This window comes from Salvelinus namaycush, chromosome 12, assembly GCF_016432855.1.
Source record: "Salvelinus namaycush isolate Seneca chromosome 12, SaNama_1.0, whole genome shotgun sequence".
In the NCBI taxonomy this organism is placed as follows: Eukaryota; Metazoa; Chordata; class Actinopteri; order Salmoniformes; family Salmonidae; genus Salvelinus; species Salvelinus namaycush.
In genome coordinates, this window is record NC_052318.1 from 6,377,692 (window position 1) to 6,402,835 (window position 25,144).

At 46.7% G+C, this 25,144-nt stretch overlaps 2 protein-coding genes across 2 annotated transcripts in view; both read left to right on the forward strand.

Moving 5' to 3' along the window:
- Positions 1 to 13,616, forward strand: part of ubtd2 (ubiquitin domain containing 2) — a 61,931-nt gene extending 48,315 nt beyond the window's left edge. Inside the window, exon 3 of the mRNA XM_039004593.1 lies at positions 12,392 to 13,616. Coding sequence (XP_038860521.1) covers positions 12,392 to 12,861 — 470 coding nt within the window. The 3' untranslated portion in view covers positions 12,862 to 13,616. The remainder of the gene's footprint in view (positions 1 to 12,391) is intronic.
- An 8,437-nt stretch (positions 13,617 to 22,053) lies between these two features.
- Positions 22,054 to 24,466, forward strand: LOC120056435 (interleukin-12 subunit beta-like). Its single transcript, XM_039004594.1, has 7 exons — positions 22,054 to 22,180; positions 22,389 to 22,673; positions 22,811 to 22,916; positions 23,243 to 23,421; positions 23,644 to 23,795; positions 24,038 to 24,162; positions 24,439 to 24,466. Exons 1-7 carry the CDS (start codon positions 22,084 to 22,086, stop codon positions 24,464 to 24,466), a joined length of 972 nt encoding a protein of 323 aa, XP_038860522.1. The 5' UTR covers positions 22,054 to 22,083.
- The last annotated feature ends 678 nt before the right edge of the window (positions 24,467 to 25,144 follow it).

Here is a 25,144-nt window from a genome sequence, read left to right on the forward strand (position 1 = left end):
AGACAGACAGTCAGGGAGGCGGGCAAACGGGACAGACAGACACACAGAATGACAGATGGACTGACAGACAGCTTAATGACTTGTATGTTTCCAGGTGCAAGCTGTGGCTCAGTGTTTTCTGATGACTGTAGTTGGTGTGAACCAAGAGGAGCCCAGGACACTGGAGCTGTCTGCTCTGCTGTCATGTTCTCTGTCGCCACCTGGAGGACTGGACGGGCAGAACACTACGCTTCATCTCAGCAGATCTGTAGGGGCTCTGGGGCCTCAAGCTCTGACTCAGTCAAGTTTCAAGTTTTAATGTGACGTGCACAAGTACAGTGAAATGCCTTTCTTGCTCACTCTAAACCCAGCAATGCAGTGATCAATATCAATGTAGAACTAAACATAACAAGGTAGAACAAAAACACCTTCCTGGAACTGAGTCACATTCACCATGGCTCACCTGTAACATTTCATATCAAATCATTCAGAGTGTAAAGAGTAATTCAGAGTCGTGGTGGAGGCTGTGAGGTGGTCTGGTGCTGAATGTGAGAGTAGAGCACAGCCCCTGTTGAGGACAGCCTCGTGGGGGACAGCCTCGTGGGGGACAGCCTCGTGGGGGACAGCCTCGTGGAGGACAGCCTCATGGGGGACAGCCTCGTGGGGGACAGCCTCGTGGAGGGCAGGCTCGTGGAGGGCAGCCTCCTGGGGGACAGCCTCGTGGGGGACAGCCTCGTGGGGGACAGCCTCGTGGAGGACAGGCTCTCCTCTTCCATGTTTGCCCCTGTGTGTGTGTGTGTGTGTGTGTGTGTGTGTGTGTGTGTGTGTGTGTGTGTGTGTGTGTGTGTGTGTGTGTGTGTGTGTGTGTGTGTGTGTGTGTGTGTGTGTGTGTGTTTATACCAGCGATACAAACTGCTAGCTGAAAGGTTAGTTCTCTCCTGGGTTCCACTTCTAAGTGTCAGCAGCTCAGGTGGATCAAAGACCACCTCGCCGTCTCCGCTAAATATAAGACCCCGCTGAGAGGTCACAACACTGCCTGATTAGAAACAGTCCTCCACTGCATCTCTGTATTCACACTGTAGCAGATCCCTCCTGCCCCCTGTATTCACACTGTAGCAGATCCCTACTGCCCCCTGTATTCACACTGTAGCAGATCCCTACTGCCCCCTGTATTCACACTGTAGCAGATCCCTCCTGCCCCCTGTATTCACACTGTAGCAGATCCCTCCTTGTCCCTGTATTCACACTGTATCAGATCCCTACTGCCCCCTGTATTCACACTGTAGCAGATCCCTCCTGCCCCCTGTATTCACACTGTAGCAGATCCCTCCTGGTCCCTGTATTCACACTGTAGCAGATCCCTCCTGGTCCCTGTATTCACACTGTAGCAGATCCCTCCTGGTCCCTGTATTCACACTGTAGCAGATCCCTCCTGCCCCCTGTATTCACACTGTAGCAGATCCCTCCTTGTCCCTGTATTCACACTGTAGCAGATCCCTCCTGGTCCCTGTATTCACACTGTAGCAGATCCCTCCTGGTCCCTGTATTCACACTGTAGCAGATCCCTCCTGGTCCCTGTATTCACACTGTAGCAGATCCCTCCTGCTCCCTGTATTCACACTGTATCAGATCCCTACTGCCCCCTGTATTCACACTGTAGCAGATCCCTCCTGGTCCCTGTATTCACACTGTAGCAGATCCCTCCTGCCCCCTGTATTCACACTGTAGCAGATCCCTACTGCCCCCTGTATTCACACTGTAGCAGATCCCTCCTGGTCCCTGTATTCACACTGTAGCAGATCCCTCCTGGTCCCTGTATTCACACTGTAGCAGATCCCTACTGCCCCCTGTATTCACACTGTAGCAGATCCCTCCTGCCCCCTGTATTCACACTGTAGCAGATCCCTCCTGGTCCCTGTATTCACACTGTATCAGATCCCTACTGCCCCCTGTATTCACACTGTAGCAGATCCCTCCTGGTCCCTGTATTCACACTGTATCAGATCCCTACTGCCCCCTGTATTCACACTGTAGCAGATCCCTACTGCCCCCTGTATTCACACTGTAGCAGATCCCTCCTGGTCCCTGTATTCACACTGTAGCAGATCCCTCCTGCCCCCTGTATTCACACTGTAGCAGATCCCTCCTGGTCCCTGTATTCACACTGTAGCAGATCCCTCCTGCTCCCTGTATTCACACTGTATCAGATCCCTACTGCCCCCTGTATTCACACTGTAGCAGATCCCTCCTGGTCCCTGTATTCACACTGTAGCAGATCCCTCCTGCCCCCTGTATTCACACTGTAGCAGATCCCTCCTTGTCCCTGTATTCACACTGTAGCAGATCCCTCCTGCTCCCTGTATTCACACTGTAGCAGATCCCTACTGCCCCCTGTATTCACACTGTAGCAGATCCCTCCTGGTCCCTGTATTCACACTGTAGCAGATCCCTCCTGCCCCCTGTATTCACACTGTAGCAGATCCCTCCTTGTCCCTGTATTCACACTGTATCAGATCCCTACTGCCCCCTGTATTTACACTGTAGCAGATCCCTCCTGGTCCCTGTATTCACACTGTAGCAGATCCCTCCTGCTCCCTGTATTCACACTGTAGCAGATCCCTCTTTGTCCCTGTATTCACACTGTAGCAGATCCCTACTGCCCCCTGTATTCACACTGTAGCAGATCCCTCCTGGTCCCTGTATTCACACTGTAGCAGATCCCTCCTGCCCCCTGTATTCACACTGTAGCAGATCCCTCCTGGTCCCTGTATTCACACTGTAGCAGATCCCTACTGCCCCCTGTATTCACACTGTAGCAGATCCCTCCTGCCCCCTGTATTCACACTGTATCAGATCCCTACTGCCCCCTGTATTCACACTGTAGCAGATCCCTCCTGCCCCCTGTATTCACACTGTAGCAGATCCCTACTGCCCCCTGTATTCACACTGTAGCAGATCCCTCCTGCTCCCTGTATTCACACTGTAGCAGATCCCTCCTTGTCCCTGTATTCACACTGTAGCAGATCCCTCCTGGTCCCTGTATTCACACTGTAGCAGATCCCTCCTGCCCCCTGTATTCACACTGTATCAGATCCCTACTGCCCCCTGTATTCACACTGTATCAGATCCCTACTGCCCCCTGTATTCACACTGTAGCAGATCCCTACTGCCCCCTGTATTCACACTGTATCAGATCCCTACTGCCCCCTGTATTCACACTGTATCAGATCCCTACTGCCCCCTGTATTCACACTGTAGCAGATCCCTCCTGCTCCCTGTATTCACACTGTAGCAGATCCCTCCTTGTCCCTGTATTCACACTGTAGCAGATCCCTCCTGGTCCCTGTATTCACACTGTAGCAGATCCCTACTGGTCCCTGTATTCACACTGTAGCAGATCCCTCCTGGTCCCTGTATTCACACTGTAGCAGATCCCTCCTGCCCCCTGTATTCACACTGTAGCAGATCCCTCCTGGTCCCTGTATTCACACTGTAGCAGATCCCTCCTTGTCCCTGTATTCACACTGTAGCAGATCCCTCCTTGTCCCTGTATTCACACTGTAGCAGATCCCTACTGCCCCTGTATTCACACTGTAGCAGATCCCTCCTGGTCCCTGTATTCACACTGTAGCAGATCCCTCCTGCTCCCTGTATTCACACTGTAGCAGATCCCTCCTGGTCCCTGTATTCACACTGTAGCAGATCCCTCCTGCCCCCTGTATTCACACTGTAGCAGATCCCTCCTGCTCCCTGTATTCACACTGTAGCAGATCCCTACTGCTCCCTGTATTCACACTGTAGCAGATCCCTCCTGGTCCCTGTATTCACACTGTAGCAGATCCCTCCTGGTCCCTGTATTCACACTGTAGCAGATCCCTCCTTGTCCCTGTATTCACACTGTAGCAGATCCCTACTGCTCCCTGTATTCACACTGTAGCAGATCCCTACTGCCCCCTGTATTCACACTGTAGCAGATCCCTCCTGCTCCCTGTATTCACACTGTAGCAGATCCCTCCTGGTCCCTGTATTCACACTGTAGCAGATCCCTCCTGGTCCCTGTATTCACACTGTAGCAGATCCCTCCTGCCCCCTGTATTCACACTGTAGCAGATCCCTCCTGCTCCCTGTATTCACACTGTAGCAGATCCCTACTGCCCCCTGTATTCACACTGTAGCAGATCCCTCCTGGTCCCTGTATTCACACTGTAGCAGATCCCTCCTTGTCCCTGTATTCACACTGTAGCAGATCCCTCCTGGTCCCTGTATTCACACTGTAGCAGATCCCTACTGCCCCCTGTATTCACACTGTAGCAGATCCCTCCTGGTCCCTGTATTCACACTGTAGCAGATCCCTCCTGGTCCCTGTATTCACACTGTAGCAGATCCCTACTGCCCCCTGTATTCACACTGTAGCAGATCCCTACTGCCCCCTGTATTCACACTGTAGCAGATCCCTCCTGGTCCCTGTATTCACACTGTAGCAGATCCCTCCTGGTCCCTGTATTCACACTGTAGCAGATCCCTACTGCCCCCTGTATTCACACTGTAGCAGATCCCTCCTGGTCCCTGTATTCACACTGTAGCAGATCCCTCCTGGTCCCTGTATTCACACTGTAGCAGATCCCTCCTGGTCCCTGTATTCACACTGTAGCAGATCCCTCCTGGTCCCTGTATTCACACTGTAGCAGATCCCTCCTGGTCCCTGTATTCACACTGTATCAGATCCCTCCTGGTCCCTGTATTCACACTGTAGCAGATCCCTCCTGGTCCCTGTATTCACACTGTAGCAGATCCCTCCTGGTCCCTGTATTCACACTGTAGCAGATCCCTCCTGGTCCCTGTATTCACACTGTAGCAGATCCCTCCTGCTCCCTGTATTCACACTGTAGCAGATCCCTCCTGGTCCCTGTATTCACACTGTAGCAGATCCCTCCTGGTCCCTGTATTCACACTGTAGCAGATCCCTCCTGGTCCCTGTATTCACACTGTAGCAGATCCCTCCTGGTCCCTGTATTCACACTGTAGCAGATCCCTCCTGCCCCCTGTATTCACACTGTAGGCCTATATAACAGTCCCCCCACTACACTGATCATTACACTGCAGTAAACTCAACAGCACCAGAAACAGTCCCCTCACAGCACCAGAAACAGTCCCCTCACTACAGCACCAGAAACAGTCCCCTCACAGCACCAGAAACAGTCCCCTCACTACAGCACCAGAAACAGTCCCCTCACTATAGCACCATAAACAGTCCCCTCACTATAGCACCAGAAACAGTCCCCTCACTAAAGCACCAGAAACAGTCCCCTCACTACAGCACCAGAAACAGTCCCCTCACTACAGCACCAGAAACAGTCCCCTCACAGCACCAGAAACAGTCCCCTCACAGCACCAGAAACAGTCCCCTCACTACAGCACCAGAAACAGTCCCCTCACAGCACCAGAAACAGTCCCCTCACTACAGCACCAGAAACAGTCCCCTCACTATAGCACCAGAAACAGTCCCCTCACTATAGCACCAGAAACAGTCCCCTCACTAAAGCACCAGAAACAGTCCCCTCACTACAGCACCAGAAACAGTCCCCTCACAGCACCAGAAACAGTCCCCTCACAGCACCAGAAACAGTCCCCTCACAGCACCAGAAACAGTCCCCTCACTACAGCACCAGAAACAGTCCCCTCACTATAGCACCAGAAACAGTCCCCTCATTACAGCACCAGAAACAGTCCCCTCATTACAGCACCAGAAACAGTCCCCTCACTACAGCACCAGAAACAGTCCCCTCACTACAGCACCAGAAACAGTCCCCTCACTACAGCACACTGCAATCAATCAATCAAATGTATTTATAAAGCCCTTCTTACATCAGCTGAAGTCACGAAGTGCTGTACAGAAACCCAGCCTGAAACTCCAAACAACAAGCAATGCAGATGTAGAAACAACAAAATGGAACCTTGAGGAACGCCAAAACGTACAATTTGTTTGTCCAAGGACAAACCATCCACAGAGACGAACTGATATCTTTCCGACAGATAAGATCTAAACCAGGCCAGAACTTGTCTGTGGAGACCAATTAGGGTTTCTAATTTCTCCAAAAGAATGTGGTGATTGATGGTCTCAAAAGCAGCATTAAGGTCTAGGAGCACGAGGACAGATGCAGAGCCTCGGTCTGACGCCATTGAAAGGTCATTTACCACCTTCACGAGTGCAGTCTCAGTGCATTTCGGGTACATTGTTTGTCTTCAGGAAGGCAGTGAGTTGCTGCGCAACAGCTTTTTCTAAAATTCTTGAGAGATATGGGAGATTCGATATAGGATGATTGTTTTTTACATTTACCGGGTCAATGTTTGGCTTGTTTGTATCCAATCACTTCTGTACGTCGTCACTTCGTATTATGACAGAATAAACATTTCAGTACTGCAGTGAAGGGAGCCTATCACAAAGGAACGCAGGAGACAGACTGAACTGAAAGCACCTCTGCTCCTCCCTTCCTCTGTGGTCTGGTCTTCCTCTATACAGGCCTATAATATAACATTATACGCTGGGTGGGAAGGAGACGTGGCCATGCTGCTGTAACCATAGCATCACTAGTCTATGGAGATCTAGGGTCCAGGGTGCCTCCCGAGTGGCGCAGCGGTCTAAGGCACTTCATCACAGAGGTGAGGTGTCGAGGTGTCACTACAGACCCGGGTTTGATCCCCGGCTGTATCACAACCGGCCGTGATCGGGAGTCCCATAGGGCGGAGCACAATTGGGTTAGGGGAGGGTTTGGCCTGGGTAGGCCGTCGTTGTGAATAAAAATGTCTTCTTAATAACTGACTTGCCTAGTTAAATAAATAAAAATATGGAGACCTTATTGAGTTACAATACTGTAGCAACATGCAGCCATTATACAGGCGGAACATTCCATTACATATTCCACTTGGCTGGGGCTGGTTTTCCTGCTTGTCAACATTTTATAAGCAGCAGCAGCAGTGGTGGATCTAAAGTGGATTAATGAAACTCTCTCGTCCTGTCAGAACTACTCTTGTTCACAGTCAGTGGGCCTGTGAGAGAGAGAACCCACTTTACTGTGTAGTGGGCCTGTGAGAGAGAGAACCCACTTTCCTGTGTAGTGGGCCTGTGAGAGAGAGAACCCACTTTACTGTGTAGTGGGCCTGTGAGAGAGAGAACCCACTTTACTGTGTAGTGGGCCTGTGAGAGACATAACCCACTTTACTGTGTAGTGGGCCTGTGAGAGAGAGAACCCACTTTCCTGTGTAGTGGGCCTGTGAGAGAGAGAACCCACTTTCCTGTGTAGTGGGCCTGTGAGAGAGAGAACCCACTTTCCTATGTAGTGGGCCTGTGAGAGAGAGAACCCACTTTCCTGTGTAGTGAGCCTGTGAGAGAGAACCCACTTTACTGTGTAGTGGGCCTGTGAGAGAGATAACCCACGTTCCTGTGTAGTGGGCCTGTGAGAGAGAGAACCCACTTTCCTGTGTAGTGGGCCTGTGAGAGAGAGAACCCACTTTCCTGTGTAGTGGGCCTGTGAGAGAGAGAACCCACTTTCCTGTGTAGTGGGCCTGTGAGAGAGAGAACCCACTTTCCTGTGTAGTGGGCCTGTGAGAGAGAGAACCCACTTTACTGTGTAGTGGGCCTGTGAGAGAGAGAACCCACTTTCCTGTGTAGTGGGCCTGTGAGAGAGAGAACCCACTTTCCTGTGTAGTGGGCCTGTGAGAGAGAGAACCCACTTTCCTGGGTAGTGAGCCTGTGAGAGAGAACCCACTTTACTGTGTAGTGGGCCTGTGAGAGAGATAACCCACTTTCCTGTGTAGTGGGCTTGTGAGAGAGAGAACCCACTTTCCTGTGTAGTGGGCCTGTGAGAGAGAGAACCCACTTTCCTGTGTAGTGGGCCTGTGAGAGAGAGAACCCACTTTACTGTGTAGTGGGCCTGTGAGAGAGAGAACCCACTTTCCTGTGTAGTGGGCCTGTGAGAGAGAGAACCCACTTTCCTGTGTAGTGGGCCTGTGAGAGAGAGAACCCACTTTACTGTGTAGTGGGCCTGTGAGAGAGAGAACCCACTTTACTGTGTAGTGGGCCTGTGAGAGAGAGAACCCACTTTCCTGTGTAGTGGGCCTGTGAGAGAGATAACCCACTTTCCTGTGTAGTGGGCCTGTGAGAGAGAGAACCCACTTTCCTGGGTAGTGAGCCTGTGAGAGAGAACCCACTTTACTGGGTAGTGGGCCTGTGAGAGAGATAACCCACTTTCCTGTGTAGTGGGCCTGTGAGAGAGGTTATGACTGGGACACGTGGAGGACTGGCCTTTATGACTGGGACACGTACAGGACTGGCCTTTATGACTGGGACACGTACAGGACTGGCCTTTATGACTGGGACACGTACAGGACTGGCCTTTATGACTGGGACACGTACAGGACTGGCCTTTATGACTGGGACACGTACAGGACTGGCCTTTATGACTGGGACACGTACAGGACTGGCCTTTATGACTGGGACACGTACAGGACTGGCCTTTATGACTGGGACACGTGGAGGACTGGACTTTATGACTGGGACACGTACAGGACTGGCCTTTATGACTGGGACACGTACAGGACTGGCCTTTATGACTGGGACACGTGGAGGACTGGCCTTTATGACTGGGACACGTACAGGACTGGACTTTATGACTGGGACACGTACAGGACTGGCCTTTATGACTGGGACACGTACAGGACTGGCCTTTATGACTGGGACACGTACAGGACTGGCCTTTATGACTGGGACACGTACAGGACTGGCCTTTATGACTGGGACACGTACAGGACTGGCCTATTCTCTAAAAGTGTCCTTGCATCTGTTAATAAAAGGTGTGTGTGGGGGGTTAACAGCAGACAGACAGTGAAACCACCGAGTCGTCGTGTGGTGGTGAAACAGGTGTAGTGTGACGAACAGACAGCATGAGACCGCTACTCCCTCATCCTTCCTGAATAACACACAAATAGAGAGTAGAGATGAGTCAATGACAAGTGTGTTCCCATGTCATAGGTCAGTGAAACCTCCTCCTTCATGTTCTCTTATCGCTCTCTTATATCTCTGTTCTCCCTCTCTCCTTTCTATTCTCCCTCCTCTCTATTCTCTCTCTCCTCTCTATTCTTCCTCCTTCTCTCATTCTCCTTCTCTCATTCTCCTTCTCTCATTCTCCCTCTCTCATTCTCCTTCTCTCATTCTCCCTCTCTCATTCTCCTTCTCTCATTCTCCCTCTCTCATTCTCCCTCTCTCATTCTCCCTCTCTCCTTCTCTCATTCTCCCTCTCTCCTTCTCTCATTCTCCCTCTCTCCTTCTCGCATTCTCCCTCTCTCATTCTCCCTCTCTCCTTCTCTCATTCTCCCTCTCTCATTCTCTCCTTATCTCATTCTCCCTCTCTCCTTCTCTCATTCTCCCTCTCTCCTTCTCTCATTCTCCCTCTCTCCTTCTCTCATTCTCCCTCTCTCCTTCTCTCCTTCTCCCTCTCTCCTTCTCTCATTCTCCTTCTCTCATTCTCCTTCTCTCATTCTCCTTCTCTCATTCTCCTTCTCTCATTCTCCCTCTCTCCTTCTCTCATTCTCCCCCTCTCCTTCTCTATATTCTCCCTCCCCTCTGTTCTCTCTCTATTCTCCCTCCTCTCTATTCTCTCTCCTTCTCTCTTTATTCTCTCTCTATTCTCTCTGTCTATTCTCTCTCCTCTCTCCTCTCTCTCTCTGTCTATTCTCTCTCTATTATCTCTTCTCTCCTCTCTCTCTTCAATTCATTTCAATTCAAGGGGCTTTATTGGCATGGGAAACATGTGTTAACATTGCCAAAGCAAGTGAGGTAGATAATATACAAAAGTGAAGTAAACAATAAAAATTTACAGTAAACATTACACATACAGAAGTTTCAAAACAATAAAGACATTACAAATGTCATATTATATATATATATATACAGTGTTGTAACAATGTACAAATGGTTAAAGTACACAATGGAAAATAAATAAGCATAAATATGGGTTGTATTTACAATGGTGTTTGTTCTTCACTGGTTGCCCTTTTCTTGTGGCAACAGGTCACAAATCTTGCTGCTGTGATGGCACACTGTGGAATTTCACCCAGTAGATATGGGAGTTTATCAAAATTGGATTTGTTTTCGAATTCTTTGGGGATCTGTGTAATCTGAGGGAAATATGTCTCTCTAATATGGTCATACATTGGGCAGGAGGTTAGGAAGTGCAGCTCAGTTTCCACCTCATTTTGTGGGCAGTGAGCACATAGCCTGTCTTCTCTTGAGAGCCATGTCTGCCTACGGCGGCCTTTCTCAATAGCAAGGCTATGCTCACTGAGTGTGTACATAGTCAAGGCTTTCCTTAAGTTTGGGTCAGTCACAGTGATCAGGTATTCTGCCACTGTGTACTCTCTGTTTAGGGCCAAATAGCATTCTAGTTTGCTCTGTTTTTTTGTTAATTCTTTCCAATGTGTCAAGTAATTATCTTTTTGTTTTCTCATGATTTGGTTGGGTCTAATTGTGCTGTTGTCCTGGGGCTCTGTGGGGTGTGTTTGTGTTTGTGACCAGAGCCCCAGGACCAGCTTGCTTAGGGGACTCTTCTCCAGGTTCATCTCTCTGTAGGTGATGGCTTTGTTATGGAAGGTTTGGGAATCGCTTCCTTTTAGGTGGTTGTAGAATTTAACGGCTCTTTTCTGGATTTTGATAATTAGTGGGTATCGGCCTAATTCTGCTCTGCATGCATTATTTGGTGTTCTACGTCGTACACGGAGGATATTTTTGCAGAATTCTGCATGCAGAGTCTCAATTTGGTGTTTGTCCCATTTTGTGAAGTCTTGGTTGGTGAGCAGACCCCAGACCTCACAACCATAAAGGGCAATGGTTTCTATGACTGATTCAAGTATTTTTAGCCAGATCCTAATTGGTATGTTGAAATTTATGTTCCTTTTGATGGCATAGAATGCCCTTCTTGCCTTGTCTCTCAGATCGTTCACAGCTTTGTGGAAGTTACCTGTGGCGCTGATGTTTAGGCCAAGGTATGTATAGTTTTTTGTGTGCTCTAGGGCAACAGTGTCTAGATGGAATTTGTGGTTCTGGCGACTGGACCTTTTTTGGAACACCATTATTTTGGTCTTACTGAGATTTACTGTCAGGGCCCAGGTCTGACAGAATCTGTGCAGAAGATCTAGGTGCTGCTGTAGGCTCTCCTTGGTTGGTGACAGAAGCACCAGATCATCAGCAAACAGTAGACATTTGACTTCGGATTCTAGTAGGGTGAGGCCGGGTGCTGCAGACTGTTCTAGTGCCCTCACCAATTCGTTGATATATATGTTGAAGAGGGTGGGGCTTAAGCTGCATCCCTGTCTCACCCCACGACCCTGTGTGAAGAAATTTGTGTGTTTTTTGCCAATTTTAACCGCACACTTGTTGTTTGTGTACATGGATTTTATAATGTTGTATGTTTTACCCCCAACACCACTTTCCATCAATTTGTATAGCAGACCCTCATGCCAAATTGAGTCGAAGGCTTTTTTGAAATCAACAAAGCATGAGAAGACTTTGCCTTTGTTTTGGTTTGTTTGGTTGTCAATTAGGGTGTGTAGGGTGAATACATGGTCTGTTGTACGGTAATTTGGTAAAAAGCCAATTTGACATTTGCTCAGTACATTGTTTTCATTGAGGAAATGTACGAGTCTGCTGTTAATGATAATGCAGAGGATCTTCCCAAGGTTACTGTTGACGCATATTCCACGGTAGTTATTGGGGTCAAATTTGTCCCCACTTTAGTGGATTGGGGTGATTAGTCCTTGGTTCCAAATATTGGGGAAGATGCCAGAGCTAAGGACGATGTTAAAGAGTTTTAGTATAGCCAATTGGAATTTGTTGTCTGTATATTTGATCATTTCATTAAGGATACCATCAACACCACAGGCCTTTTTGGGTTGGAGGGTTTTTATTTTGTCCTGTAACTCATTCAGCTGCTACCAGCTGCTCTTCTCTCTCTCTTCTCATTCTTCTCTCTCTCTCTGTCTATTCTCTCTCTCTATTCTCTCTCTCTATTCTCTCTCCTCTCTCTCTTCGCTCTCTCTGTCTATTCTCTCTCTTCTCTCTCTATTCTCTCTTCTCTCCTCTCTCTCTTCTCTCTCTGTCTATTCTCTCTCTATTCTCTCTTCTCCCTCTCTCTCTATTCTATCCATCTAGTCAACATTCCATCAAGATGAACATATAAAAGACTAATATGGCATGATATATGTAGAAATAAGAGCAGAGAGAGAGACCTGAATATTGGAGAATTCTATTGAAATGACTAGAAGGTCAGACTGAGTAATTAACCAGATGTCATTGGTCTGTCCTGTTTAGTGATTGACTTTGTCCCTCTGTTCCTCTGTCCCTCTGTGTGTGTCCCTGCAGGCGCGCTGACGGAGTGCTATGATGAGCTGGGAAATCGCTACCAGCTGCCAGTCTACTGCTTGTCCCCACCCGTCAACATGATCGAGGAGAAGAGTGACATTGAGAGCCTTGAGGTCAGCGAGACCCCCCCCAGCGAGGGTCAGGAGTGCCAGCTACGACTGCGTCTGTCCACGGGCCGGGACCTGCGCCTGGCGGTGAGGACCACGGATACGGTCCAGCACATGAAGCGGCAGCTGCAGGCGGTGGAGGGCGTGTCGGTGGCCACCCAGCGCTGGTTCTTCTCAGGCCGGCCGCTCACAGACAAGATGAAGCTGGAGGAGCTGAAGATCTCCAGGGACTACGTGGTGCAGGTGATCATCAGCCAGCCGCCCGCCCCCCTGCCCACCCAGGCACCGCCCGCCCCCACACCAACCACACCCACGTCCATGCCCGCCACACTGCCCCAGGACCCCACGCCCGTAGAGAACTAGTGCCTGGCACCCGGAGAGACCACAAAGGGAGGACCAGCTTTTGACAAATGGAGATTTGGGGGCGGTTGTGAGGCAGACACGTGTCTGAGCAGATGAAGGAGCAGGTCTGGAGACCCGAGCCGAGCTATGTGGTCATGTAAAGTGTTTGTTTAGAGTTGTGTGAGGGTTTGTTAAGCTGTGTGCCCTCCCTCTCTCTTCTCCTCTCTCCTCCACGAGACGGGGAGGTGTTTCTGCACGGCATGCTGGGATAGCAGCAGGGGTGTCTCTGTGTCTCAGCCAGAGCAGGAGGACTCTGCCTCCGCGACTGAAGACAACCAACCAGGAGCAGGAAGAGACTCCACCACAGGACCACCTGCAACCTGGCTTTTAAAACATCTACCTTTTACAAAAACTCTTTAAAAAAAACTTGTCTTGATTTTAGTGGAAACTGAACAACCAAAAAATAAGATCTGAGGAAACTGTAGGAATATACAGTAACAGCCCATGTTCCAGAACCCCCTGCCTGCCTGTTCTCCATCTCCTCTGTAACTTCTAGTCAGCCAGCTGTCAGTCCTTCTATTGCTCTGTTTGTAATGCACCCCACCCCCCACCCCCGTAGTAGCCTTGACCTGTAGCCTCTTTCTGCAGATGTTACATGTAGCTCTGCCAGTCAACTCTTCCTCCCTCTGGAGCCTTCCTCCCTCGGGAGCCTTCCTCCCTCTGGAGCCTTCCTCCCTCTGGAGCCCTCCTCCCTCGGGAGCCTTCCTCCCTCGGGAGCCTTCCTCCCTCTGGAGCCCTCCTCCCTCGGGAGCCTTCCTCCCTCTGGAGCCTTCCTCCCTCTGGAGCCTTCCTCCCTCGGGAGCCTTCCTCCCTCTGGAGCCCTCCTCCCTCGGGAGCCTTCCTCCCTCGGGAGCCTTCCTCCCTCTGGAGCCTTCCTCCCTCGGGAGCCTTCCTCCCTCTGGAGCCCTCCTCCCTCGGGAGCCTTCCTCCCTCGGGAGCCTTCCTCCCTCTGGAGCCTTCCTCCCTCGGGAGCCTTCCTCCCTCTGGAGCCTTCCTCCCTCTGGAGCCCTCCTCCCTTGGGAGCCTTCCTCCCTCGGGAGCCTTCCTCCCTCGGGAGCCTTCCTCCCTCTGGAGCCTTCCTCCCTCTGGAGCCCTCCTCCCTCTGGAGCCCTCCTCCCTCTGGAGCCCTCCTCCCTCGGGAGCCTTCCTCCCTCGGGAGCCTTCCTCCCTCTGGAGCCTTCCTCCCTCTGGAGCCCTCCTCCCTCTGGAGCCCTCCTCCCTCTGGAGCCCTCCTCCCTCGGGAGCCTTCCTCCCTCTGGAGCCCTCCTCCCTCGGGAGCCTTCCTCCCTCGGGAGCCTTCCTCCCTCTGGAGCCTTCCTCCCTCTGGAGCCTTCCTCCCTCTGGAGCCTTCCTCCCTCGGGAGCCTTCCTTTTAGTTGTGATCTTGGTTTGTGAAGTTAGTAGTCCATCACTGCGTCGGATTAGTTCCCTTCTCATTCCCCAGTAAACATCCCATCGTGTAAACGTGACACTTTCCCCCTCCTATTGTCTATTCATACCTGATATTAGCTTGAGATGAAATACAGGAGGTTTCCACTTTTTACCGGTGCAGAACTTAAAAAACTACAATGTTGTACAAACTGAATGTGCTGGGATGAAGTGTCATTGCAAAGTTTTTAATGACACTGTGTTTAGAAATTCTGCTTCACTGTACTTTAAGATACTTATCAGAGCAATGTATTTAGCATTGCGTAATCATTTGTGTGTGTGCGGGTGAGGAGAGAGCGAGAGAGAGAGAGATGTTTGAGAGGGTGTTGAGAGAGAGAGAGAGATGTTTGAGAGGGTGTTGAGAGAGAGAGAGACATGTTTGAGAGGGTGTTGAGAGAGAGAGACATGTTTGAGAGGGTGTTGAGAGAGAGAGACATGTTTGAGAGGGTGTTGAGAGAGAGATGTTTGAGAGGGTGTTGAGAGAGAGAGAGAGATGTTTGAGAGGGTGTTGAGAGAGAGAGAGACATGTTTGAGAGGGTGTTGAGAGAGAGAGACATGTTTGAGAGGGTGTTGAGAGAGAGAGACATGTTTGAGAGGGTGTTGAGAGAGAGAGTGTTCATGTGGACAATATGTTCTGGTGACGAGTCAGATCTTATAACATACATAGAACGGGTTACAACCTCAGCAGGACTCTAGGGGTTGTACTGTGGACAGACTCAGTCACACCAGTCGTCTTGTCCTTTATTCCAGTAGCTGTTCAGACTGACACCTCTCTCGCGGTGTGTTTGAGTGTGTGTTTTTAAGGTACATTGAGACGTATTCATGAAAAAAATGAATTTCAGAAACCCAGTTGCATATTTTGATGAAATAGAATGTTTTTAATTAAATTGACCAACATTTGTACGCCACAATTTCTGTGTCTCTCTCATTTCATTGGACCAGTCGTTGGGAATAGAAGTGACGCTGGGTTTCAGGTAGAAAGGAAAAGCAGAATAAATGTAATGACAAACTGAAATAGCGTATTTGGGAAACAGAATTCTAGCTTCCCTGTAGTATAACCTATCCGATACAGAGGTTACTGTACATTTTAAAAACACGTTGATTACCATAGAAGTAGGGAAGTAGTTTGGGGGTGGGGGTGCTGTCATTTATTTGGCCAACGGGGAGTGGGGGGGACAAATATTTTTGCCCTCGCTGGTGCTATAGACGGATATATCTGCTAATATAGGACTATTACAGTGCACTACTTTTGTAAAAAAATATATATATATATCATTTTTTAAATAATATACTATATATTCTTTCATTGTGATTTTTCAGGGGGTGTCAGTAGCCCTACTTCCCTCGGCTATGAATCCATCTATAGATTCTATACCACACAAGTGTGAAGAACAACAGTCATGTTCAGAAGGGACGAAACATACTTTTTCTCTCCTGTTTCATCCCTACTGACCATGACCCCGGTTTGAGGTTCAGAGTCGAAGCACACTGGCATTGTGTTGTTGTGGCTTTACAGGATGTTGACCCTAGTCTGCAGCTGTGAAGGAAGACGTGCTCTACACTTCCTCTGTGGGGTTTCCACCCGTTGGAAAGACAATGAAAAAACAGGGAAGCAGCTTTGTGAGCGTAGTTCCATATTTCCTCTCATCTGCTGACAGAGTAAATCATTTTATTGCATCACTGTAGAGAGAGATGGACCTTTTGTCCATGTTGGGAAGACTAAATAGTCGGTTTACACATTAGCCTGGATACCCTCGGCACGCAAACCACCGTCCACTCTCCTGGTCATGAGTCTGCCTGTACACCTCCAGTCCACTCTCCTGGTCATGAGTCTGCCTGTACACCTCCAGTCCACTCTCCTGGTCATGAGTCTGCCTGTACACCTCCAGTGCGTTCGAAAAGTATTCAAACCCTTTTACTTTTTTCCACATTTTGTTAAGTTACGGCCTTATTCGAAAATGGATCAAATTCATTTCCTCATCAATCTACACACAATACCCCATAATGACAAAGTGAAAACAGGTTTTTAGAAATGTTTGCAAATGTATTTAAAAAAAAAAAATAATTTAAATGTATTCAGAGCCTTTGCTATGAGACTCGAAATTGAGCTCAGGTGCATCCTGTTTCCATGTTTCTACAACCTGATTGGAGTCCACCTGTGGTAAATTAAATTGATTGGACATGATTTGGAAAGGCACACACCTGTCTATAAGGTCCCACAGTTGACAGTGCATGTCAGCGCAAAAACCAAGCCATGAGGTCGAAGGAATTGTCCGTAGAGATCCGAGACAGGATTGTGTCGAGGCACAGATCTGGGGAACCTTACCAAAAACTGTCTGCAGCATTTAAGGTTCCCAAAAACACAGTGGCCTCCATCATTCTTAAATGGAAGAAGTTTGGAACCACCAAGACTCTTCCTAGAGCTGGCCACCCAGCCAAACTGAAAAATCATGCCAAGCGTCAGGTCTGGAGGAAACCTGGCACCATCCCTACGGTGAAGGTGGTTGCAGCATCATGCTGTGGGAATGTTTTTCAGTTGCAGGGACTGGGAGACTAGTCAGGATCGAGGGAAAGTTGAAAGGAGCAAAGTACAGAGATCCTTGATGAAAACCTGCTCCAGAGCACTCAGCACCTCAGACTGGGCCGAAGGTTCATCTTCCAACAGAACAACGACCCTAAGCACACAGCCAAGACAACACAGGAGTGGCTTCGGGACAAGTCTGAATGTCCTTGAGTGGCCCAGCCATAGCCCGGACTTGAACCCGATCAAACATCTCTGGAGAGACCTGAAAATAGCTGTGCAGCGACGCTCCCCATCCAACCTGACAGAGCTTGAGAGGATCTGCAGATATCTGCCAAAGTTGCTTCAACAACGGGTCTGAATACTTATGTAAATGTGATATTTCAGTTTATTTTTTATTTTATTTGGGCAAAAATTCCTGCAAACTTTTTGCTTTGTCATTATGGTATATTGTGTGTAGATTGATGAGGGGGGAAAACGATTGAATACATTTTAGAATAAGGCTGTAACGTAACAAAATGTGGAAAAACTCAAGGGGTCTGAATACTTTCTGAAAGCACTGTAATTCTGGATATAAAAAAGGTTTAAACAGGAAACTATACCAAACTGTTTACAAATCTATCTGGCTTATGTTTGATAGTTTACAGTAATAAGGTCAGGTAATTTCCTGCAAGAGGAACTCTGCTGTCGGCTATAAATGATCAGTTGTTTAGCTTGTGAACCCCTGCCCTCGTAATATTTTCATTCTTTATAAATATATCCTATATATTATATTATATCCTATATCCTAGTCAGATGAAATGCATCAGGAATTTTCCCTGCCCATGTGGAAGCCTGACAGGATGTATTGGTGGAGGGAAAACCAGAGAACATGATCTAATATTACATTTACATTTGAGTCATTTAACTCATATCCAGCGTGACTGAGTGCATTCATCTTAAGATAGCCAGGTGGGACATAGTAAGTACAGTAGCTATCAGCAAAGTCAGTGCTAGTGGGGGAAAATGTGAGTTAGTTCACGAAATTAAAAATATATTTATATTAAGCAATATTGTTGGAAGGTTGTTCTTGTCAATGATTATTTTTTTCACGTTGTACTGGTACATACCAATGATGTACAATAAATAAACCCTGGATTGCAGATTCTATGTATTGGCCATTGAGAGGCTTTGAAGCCACCGGTCGGCATATTGGTACTCCCCAGTAGGAGCAGTGCTCCATAGGAATGAATGGAATTCTACTGTATTTCAATTCAATGTTTCAAGGACAAAATGACATGTATTTTTTATAGTGGGGACAAAAACATTAGAACTTTCAATTTAGCTCACATAATATAGTTTTAAAGTTCAGGTGTCTGTGATAGAATACACGTGGCAACAACAAATGTAGACGTTAATAAATGCATTTATAGAGCTTTATAGAGCTCAACAGTTTCCCTTGTGTATCACGAATGGTCCACATCCAACCAACTTGACACAACTGTGGGAAGCATTGTAGTCAACATGGGCCAGGATCCCTGTGGAACACTTTCAACACCTTGTAGAGTCCATGTCCTGACGAACTGAGGCTGTTCTGAGGGCAAAGGGGTTGCAACTCAATATTAGGAAGGTGTTCCTAATGTTTTGCACACTCAGTGTACAGTCAGGGGTGTTGAGCTCACAATTAAGCTTTTTTATATTTCTCAGGAGACCCAAAACAACACGTGCCACAACACATTCACCCCATATGACACAAACCTCTGCAACAATGGTGCGACAGGTAAAATAAATAACAATCATGTCCCTGAATATGGCTATATGAAGCCAAACAATGTAGTGTGTTATTATGAATTTGTCAAATGTGACATTAATTGAATTGTATGACATTGAGAGAGGCCCTCTGACAGCTACAGGGACAGGGACATTGACAGCTACAGGGACAGGGACATTGACAGCTACAGGGACAGGGACATTGACAGCTACAAGGACAGGGACAGCTACAGGGACATTGACAGCTACAGGGACAGGGACATTGACAGCTACAGGGACAGGGACATTGACAGCTACAAGGACAGGGACAGCTACAGGGACATTGACAGCTACAGGGACAGGGACATTGACAGCTACAGGGACAGGGACATTGACAGCTACAGGGACATTGACAGCTACAGGGACATTGACAGCTACAGGGACAGGGACATTGACAGCTACAGCGACAGGGACATTGACAGCTACAGGGACATTGACAGCTACAGGGACAGGGACATTGACAGGGACAGGGACATTGACAGCTACAGGGACACCTCAGAGGAAATCATTGGGAAAGATTATAATGCTCTCAGCTCGCCTCTCCCTTGCAATTAGTCTGATGGTGTAATCCATTCCTCTGTAAACGGATGCCATATCTAATCAACATGCCAAAGCTAGGCTAATTAGTAGGCCATCTCATCTGGGGCAGGATTCTACTGCTGCTACTGATCTCTACCCTGCATCCTAATGGTTCCAACATAGAGCCAAAATGGAAGAGCCAAAGGAAGCACAGAGTGAGATTCATTCCCCAGCTTGTTTTATGAAACAATTACAATTTGATTTGTCAGGGGTCTTTACTGTAAAAACACAAACTCTGATTGAGTTAATTCGACTCCAAATGGGTGAATGTCACTGGATAAGATATTCAAAAATAAATCACACAAAAGCGTGTTTAAGTGAAGAAAACCTTTAATTAACATATTTGAGATATTATCAGTGTGGATGTGGACTCTTCTGTAACCAGTATCTCGTGCTGAGGTAACCCATGTGAGAGCTGTGTGACTAAAGAGTTTGATAGATGAGGGGGAACTGAAAGGCAACTGTGTGGTAATGTAGATTTGATTAAATCTCCATCAAACATGTATTAAATATATTAAAGGGCAATTCATTTTGTGGAAATCCCTGAAAATAGTCTTTCATAAATTGGACATTTAGACTGAGGGTTTCCACCTGTGGTACAGTAAACCCCTGAATGGCAATCCACTTTCCCAATCCACTTTCACACTCTTTACCTACTTTTTCCTCAGAATCTATGAATTCTTACCCGCATGTATAGTTACAAATAGCTACACATCTAGGAACCCCCTCCACAAAGACAAAGTTCCCTAATGCAGACGACACGACTCAAGAGTTGGTAGATACTAGGTAGGCACATGATTCTCACCTCAACCCACCCATTTCCAGTTCCCTTTAGTCTCTTTGTTCTGTTTAGTCTCAGTGTTCTACTTCCTGGGTTGCTATCCTGACCTCAATTCACACAAATGTTCTCTAATGTCTGGGTGTAAACCTGACTTGTCGTGTTATATGGCACAGCTAGGCAACTACCTACCTCATCACCATATTGTTTTTATTTACTTTTTCTGCTCTTTTGCACACCAGTATTTCTACCTGCACATCCTCATCTGCACATATATCACTCCAGTGTAAATTGATCAATTGTAATTACTTCGCCACTATTGGCCTATTTATTGCCTTACCTCCTTACTCCATTTGCACACACTGTATATAGATTTTTTATTTTGTGTTATTGACTGTATGTTTGTTTATTCCATGTGTAACTCTGTGTTGTTGTTTGTGTCGCACTGTTTTGCTTTACCTTGGCCAGGTCGCAGTTGTAAATGAGAACTTGTTCTCAACTGGCCTACCTGGTTAAATAAAGGTGAAATAAAAATAAAACAGCTAGGATGTAGCCTATGGATGTAGCCTATGGGTGTAGCCTATGAATGTAGCCTATGAATGTAGCCTATGGGTGTAGCCTATGAATGTAGCCTATGGATGTAGCCTATGGATGTAGCCTATGAATGTAGCCTATGGATGTAGCCTATGAATGTAGCCTATGGATGTAGCCTATGAATGTAGCCTATGAATGTAGCCTATGGATGTAGCCTATGGATGTAGCCTATGAATGTAGCCTATGGATGTAGCCTATGGATGTAGCCTATGAATGTAGCCTATGAATGTAGCCTATGGGTGTAGCCTATGAATGTAGCCTATGGATGTAGCCTATGGATGTAGCCTATGGATGTAGCCTATGAATGTAGCCTATGGATGTAGCCTATGAATGTAGCCTATGGATGTAGCCTATGAATGTAGCCTATGGGTGTAGCCTATGAATGTAGCCTATGGATGTAGCCTATGAATGTAGCCTATGAATGTAGCCTATGGGTGTAGCCTATGAGTGTAGCCTATGGATGTAGCCTATGGATGTAGCCTATGGATGTAGCCTATGAATGTAGCCTATGAATGTAGCCTATGGATGTAGCCTATGAATGTAGCCTATTGATGTAGCCTATGGATGTAGCCTATGGATGTAGCCTATGGATGTAGCCTATGAATGTAGCCTATGAGTGTAGCCTATGGATGTAGCCTATGAATGTAGCCTATTGATGTAGCCTATGGATGTAGCCCACAGTAAGAACCAAGTCATGCCCCTTCAGAAAGAGAAACTAGTGTGGGATATTGGGATGATTTATTCACGCTGCAGTACTGTATAGCAGAGCAGAGGTCAATAGAGGTTTTGTATGTGCTGACAAAGCACATTTCCCTCAGGAAAGAACTGACCTTCATTCATATTTTCATCATAAGGAAGGACAGCTTATGCAGAAATTAAAAAGAAAAAGCACATGCTTCCTGAATCCTGCTCTAGTGAAATTTATTTAGGGGATTTAAGTGTGCACAAACCTTTTATACTGAAGAACCACGTGGAACCCAAACCACACATCACAATGCTCTCCTGTCCATCTTAGACCAAAGTGGGTCTACCACTGCTGATGCCACAGGACTTGTGACCAGGTCATTAGCTGATGACTGGATTGCATCACCACTACATTGGTAGTGACATCAGTCACCATTCCACAGAAGTCACGAAAATAGGGCCTTCCATTCAGCAGTCTAGTGCTTACCTTAACTGACTATACATTCTCAAACCCTGATCATCAAAAAAAGGAGACTGATAGGTGATCAGTTCCTCTTACTTGGCAGGCTTCACTTCTGTTCCACTGATCTATAAATACTGGCTGGGTCCACCTGACAACACTACAATCCAGCCAGCAGAAACACTCTGCTCATATCTCATTATCAAGGTAAGACATGACATACTTCCACAGTATAGCCTTGTTGATTAAAGTCTATTTAACTTTGTCTGGTTCGGGAGAACGTCATTAACATTTAGATACAATACATAGAAATGAACTTTAAAGTACTGTTGTTTTTTCTTCTGTCTACCAGATGAACATGTTACTACACCATGTCCTGTATCTCCTCCTTCATGTGGCATCAGGCAGCCAGTATGGGACAGAGACCATCGAGACTCTCATGCCAAATGGTGAATGTTTCAGGCTATATATATAAATATATCTCATCTTTACCCGTCTTCTCCTCCTGACATATACACTATCTACTTCTGATTGAATAACTTTACGCTGTCATAATATTCCTATGTCGGGAGACTAATGAAATTCAAACATTTGTGTAAAACAAACCGTTCGACATGAACGCTGTACTAAAAAGAGTGGTGGCCATGTGGTTCTCAGTGAAGGTGGTGAAGGTGGATCTGAGGAGCTTCACTGAGACGCAGGTCCCTCTGCTCTGTGGGGACTCCTATCAGGACACAGAGGTGATCTGGATGAAGGACAGTGAGCGTGAAGGACACGGGAACCAGATCAAGGTGAAAGTGGAGGAGATGATGGGAGCGAACTACAGCTGCCACAACGCTGCTGGAGACTACCTCAACCACACGCTGGTGCTGGTGCAGGACATACCATCACCCAACAGAACGAGACGCGTCCTGGAGAAGTCACATGACACAGATGAGAATGGTGTGTGTGTGTGTGTGTGTGTGTGTGTGTGTGCGTGCGTGCGTGCGTGCGTGCGTGCGTGCGTGCGTGCGTGCGTGCGTGCGTGCGTGAGAGAGAGAGTTTCAACCTTCTCTCATTCTGTTTCTCTTTTTACCCAGAATACATAAGATGTTTGGCAAAAAATTACAATGGAACATTTCATTGCTTTTGGAAGAAGACCAAGTATCGGACGTCAGCAGTTGTTGCTCTGGTCCAAGTAGGACAGTAAGTCATCAAACATACACTAGATGAAATATGTATGACCAATGGGTTGATCTCATGTACTGATGGTTACATTATTTGATCTTGTTACATGAATGATGCTAGTCGAAGTTAATACTACAACAGTGCAATCGCTCTCTCCACTGACTCTCCACTGACTCTCCACTGACTCTTCCTTGACTCTCCATTGATTCAACACTGACTCTCCATTGACTCTCCCTTGACTCTCTGTGAAGAGCTTTTGATTTGTTGTTATGTTTGAACATGCGTCTGTTTTCAGAGAGTGTGAAGTCCCGAGGCTAATCAGGAGATCTGTGTCCCTCATCCAGGTTCTCTGGCAGAAACTTCTCCTGCTTCGTTCACAGTGATGGTGCAGGTTTGACCTGTGAGGACCTGGACAGCTGTTCCTTTGCTGAGGAGGTGTCCCGTATCGACCTGACCGTCTACTTCAGGAGCAACTACCTCCTAGAGGACTACACCGTTACACCGTTCTACATACGAGAAATAGGTACAGTAAGGCCAAGGAAAACATGTCCTCCACACTCCTTCACTGGAATTAGCATTGTCACATCATTCAGGTTAATATACCGTACATCTCATTCCATCCTTGTTTCATGTAGACATGCTTTCTGTTGTGCAGTACATCATAGGATTCATATGGCCATCGCTTCATCCAATTTAAACGTTCAGTAATATTGGTTCTGTCTGGTCTCCTTCTCTCCCTCGTCAGTGAAGACAGACAAGATCCACATCACCAAGGTGGAGGGGAACACCTTTCAGTGGGAGTACCCTGCGACGTGGAGCCTCCCACGCTCTTACTATCCCCTTACATTCCAGGTCAAAGTGGTCCACGCCAGGGACAGCTGTGACTCTGAAAAACAGGTAGAAGCCCATTTTTATACAACAATTTTGTTCTTGAAATCCTCAATATCGCGATTTGTGATAATGTCTTGATGAACCATCTAATCTAGTCTGTGATATTTGGTCAATCTTTACAATCATTACTTTTACAACACGGTACTCTGTAATTGTGACTTCATACATGAATTAATGTGTAGAAGAACATTATCACCAGGGATGAAATTCTAAGGTGAGGGTACCATCTCTCCTCTCTTGATATATAGGTCCTTCTAAAGGAAACCAAAGAAACAAAGTTAACCGTAGTTCACAGCTCCAAGAAGTATCGTTTCTGCCTCCGGGCGAAGGATGAACTGGTTGACTGTCCCTGGTGTCAGTGGACCCATTATGAGTGAGTAGACTTTTTCACTAGCTCTCTCATTCGCTTTCTTTTTTTCTTCTGTTTATTTGTAGTAAATACTTTCTTAAAACGTTGTTTTTTTCTTTCTTAAAACTGCTTTGTTTAATTAAGGGCTTGTAAGTAAGAAATTCACTCTAAGGTCTAAACCGGTTCTATTCGGCACATTTGATTTGATTAGCTGTAATACACAGCTTTATGAGAAGTTTAGCAGTGTCAAACTTTCAACAGTGCATAGACAAAAGGTTTGTGTCTGTCTTTGTACAACAGGGTAAAGCATAAATATAAGAAACATTGACAGGTATGACAGCTCAACCTACAACATTTGAATAGTATGTTATTTCAACATCCTTTTTCAGTTAATGTGAAGTTTCTAGAAAAATATCTAATTTCTTTCTCTTTATAGTGAAAAGGAAAGCACATTCAGATGACAGACAACACACTCAGCTTCAACCATTACATCCAAATATGTCTCGTCACTCAGATATTTTGTTTTACATTATACCAAAGATAATAAAATGCAATGTAGTATATTATGATTGTTGTAATTCGAATGTAAGGAAAGTTATTGATTTATTTGTAATAGTTCTGAAATGTAACCATGATTTATGTTATTTATCTCGTGTTTTTCATTACTGTAGCATGAATATTTGTCTAAATAATTAAATAAATGCAAAAATAAAAGCCCTGCACTCAGATACATGCCCCTGTTAATTTGTTAGCCATACATCTGAATCAGCAAATCGTCATTTGTATATATTTTTTTTAATTATCCCTTTTTAAAGGCACTAGAATTAGTTTTTTTTTTTACAATGGTTACACTAATGTAACTGACTGTGTATAAAAATCAGACTGGAAAAAGGAGCTTTTGTAAAAAATATTTTAATTTACAGTCGGGATATGTTCACAACAGGAATCCAGTGTCCACTTGTTAAAACATGTCCATGTTGTCTGACATACAACAGTCTGCTAATTA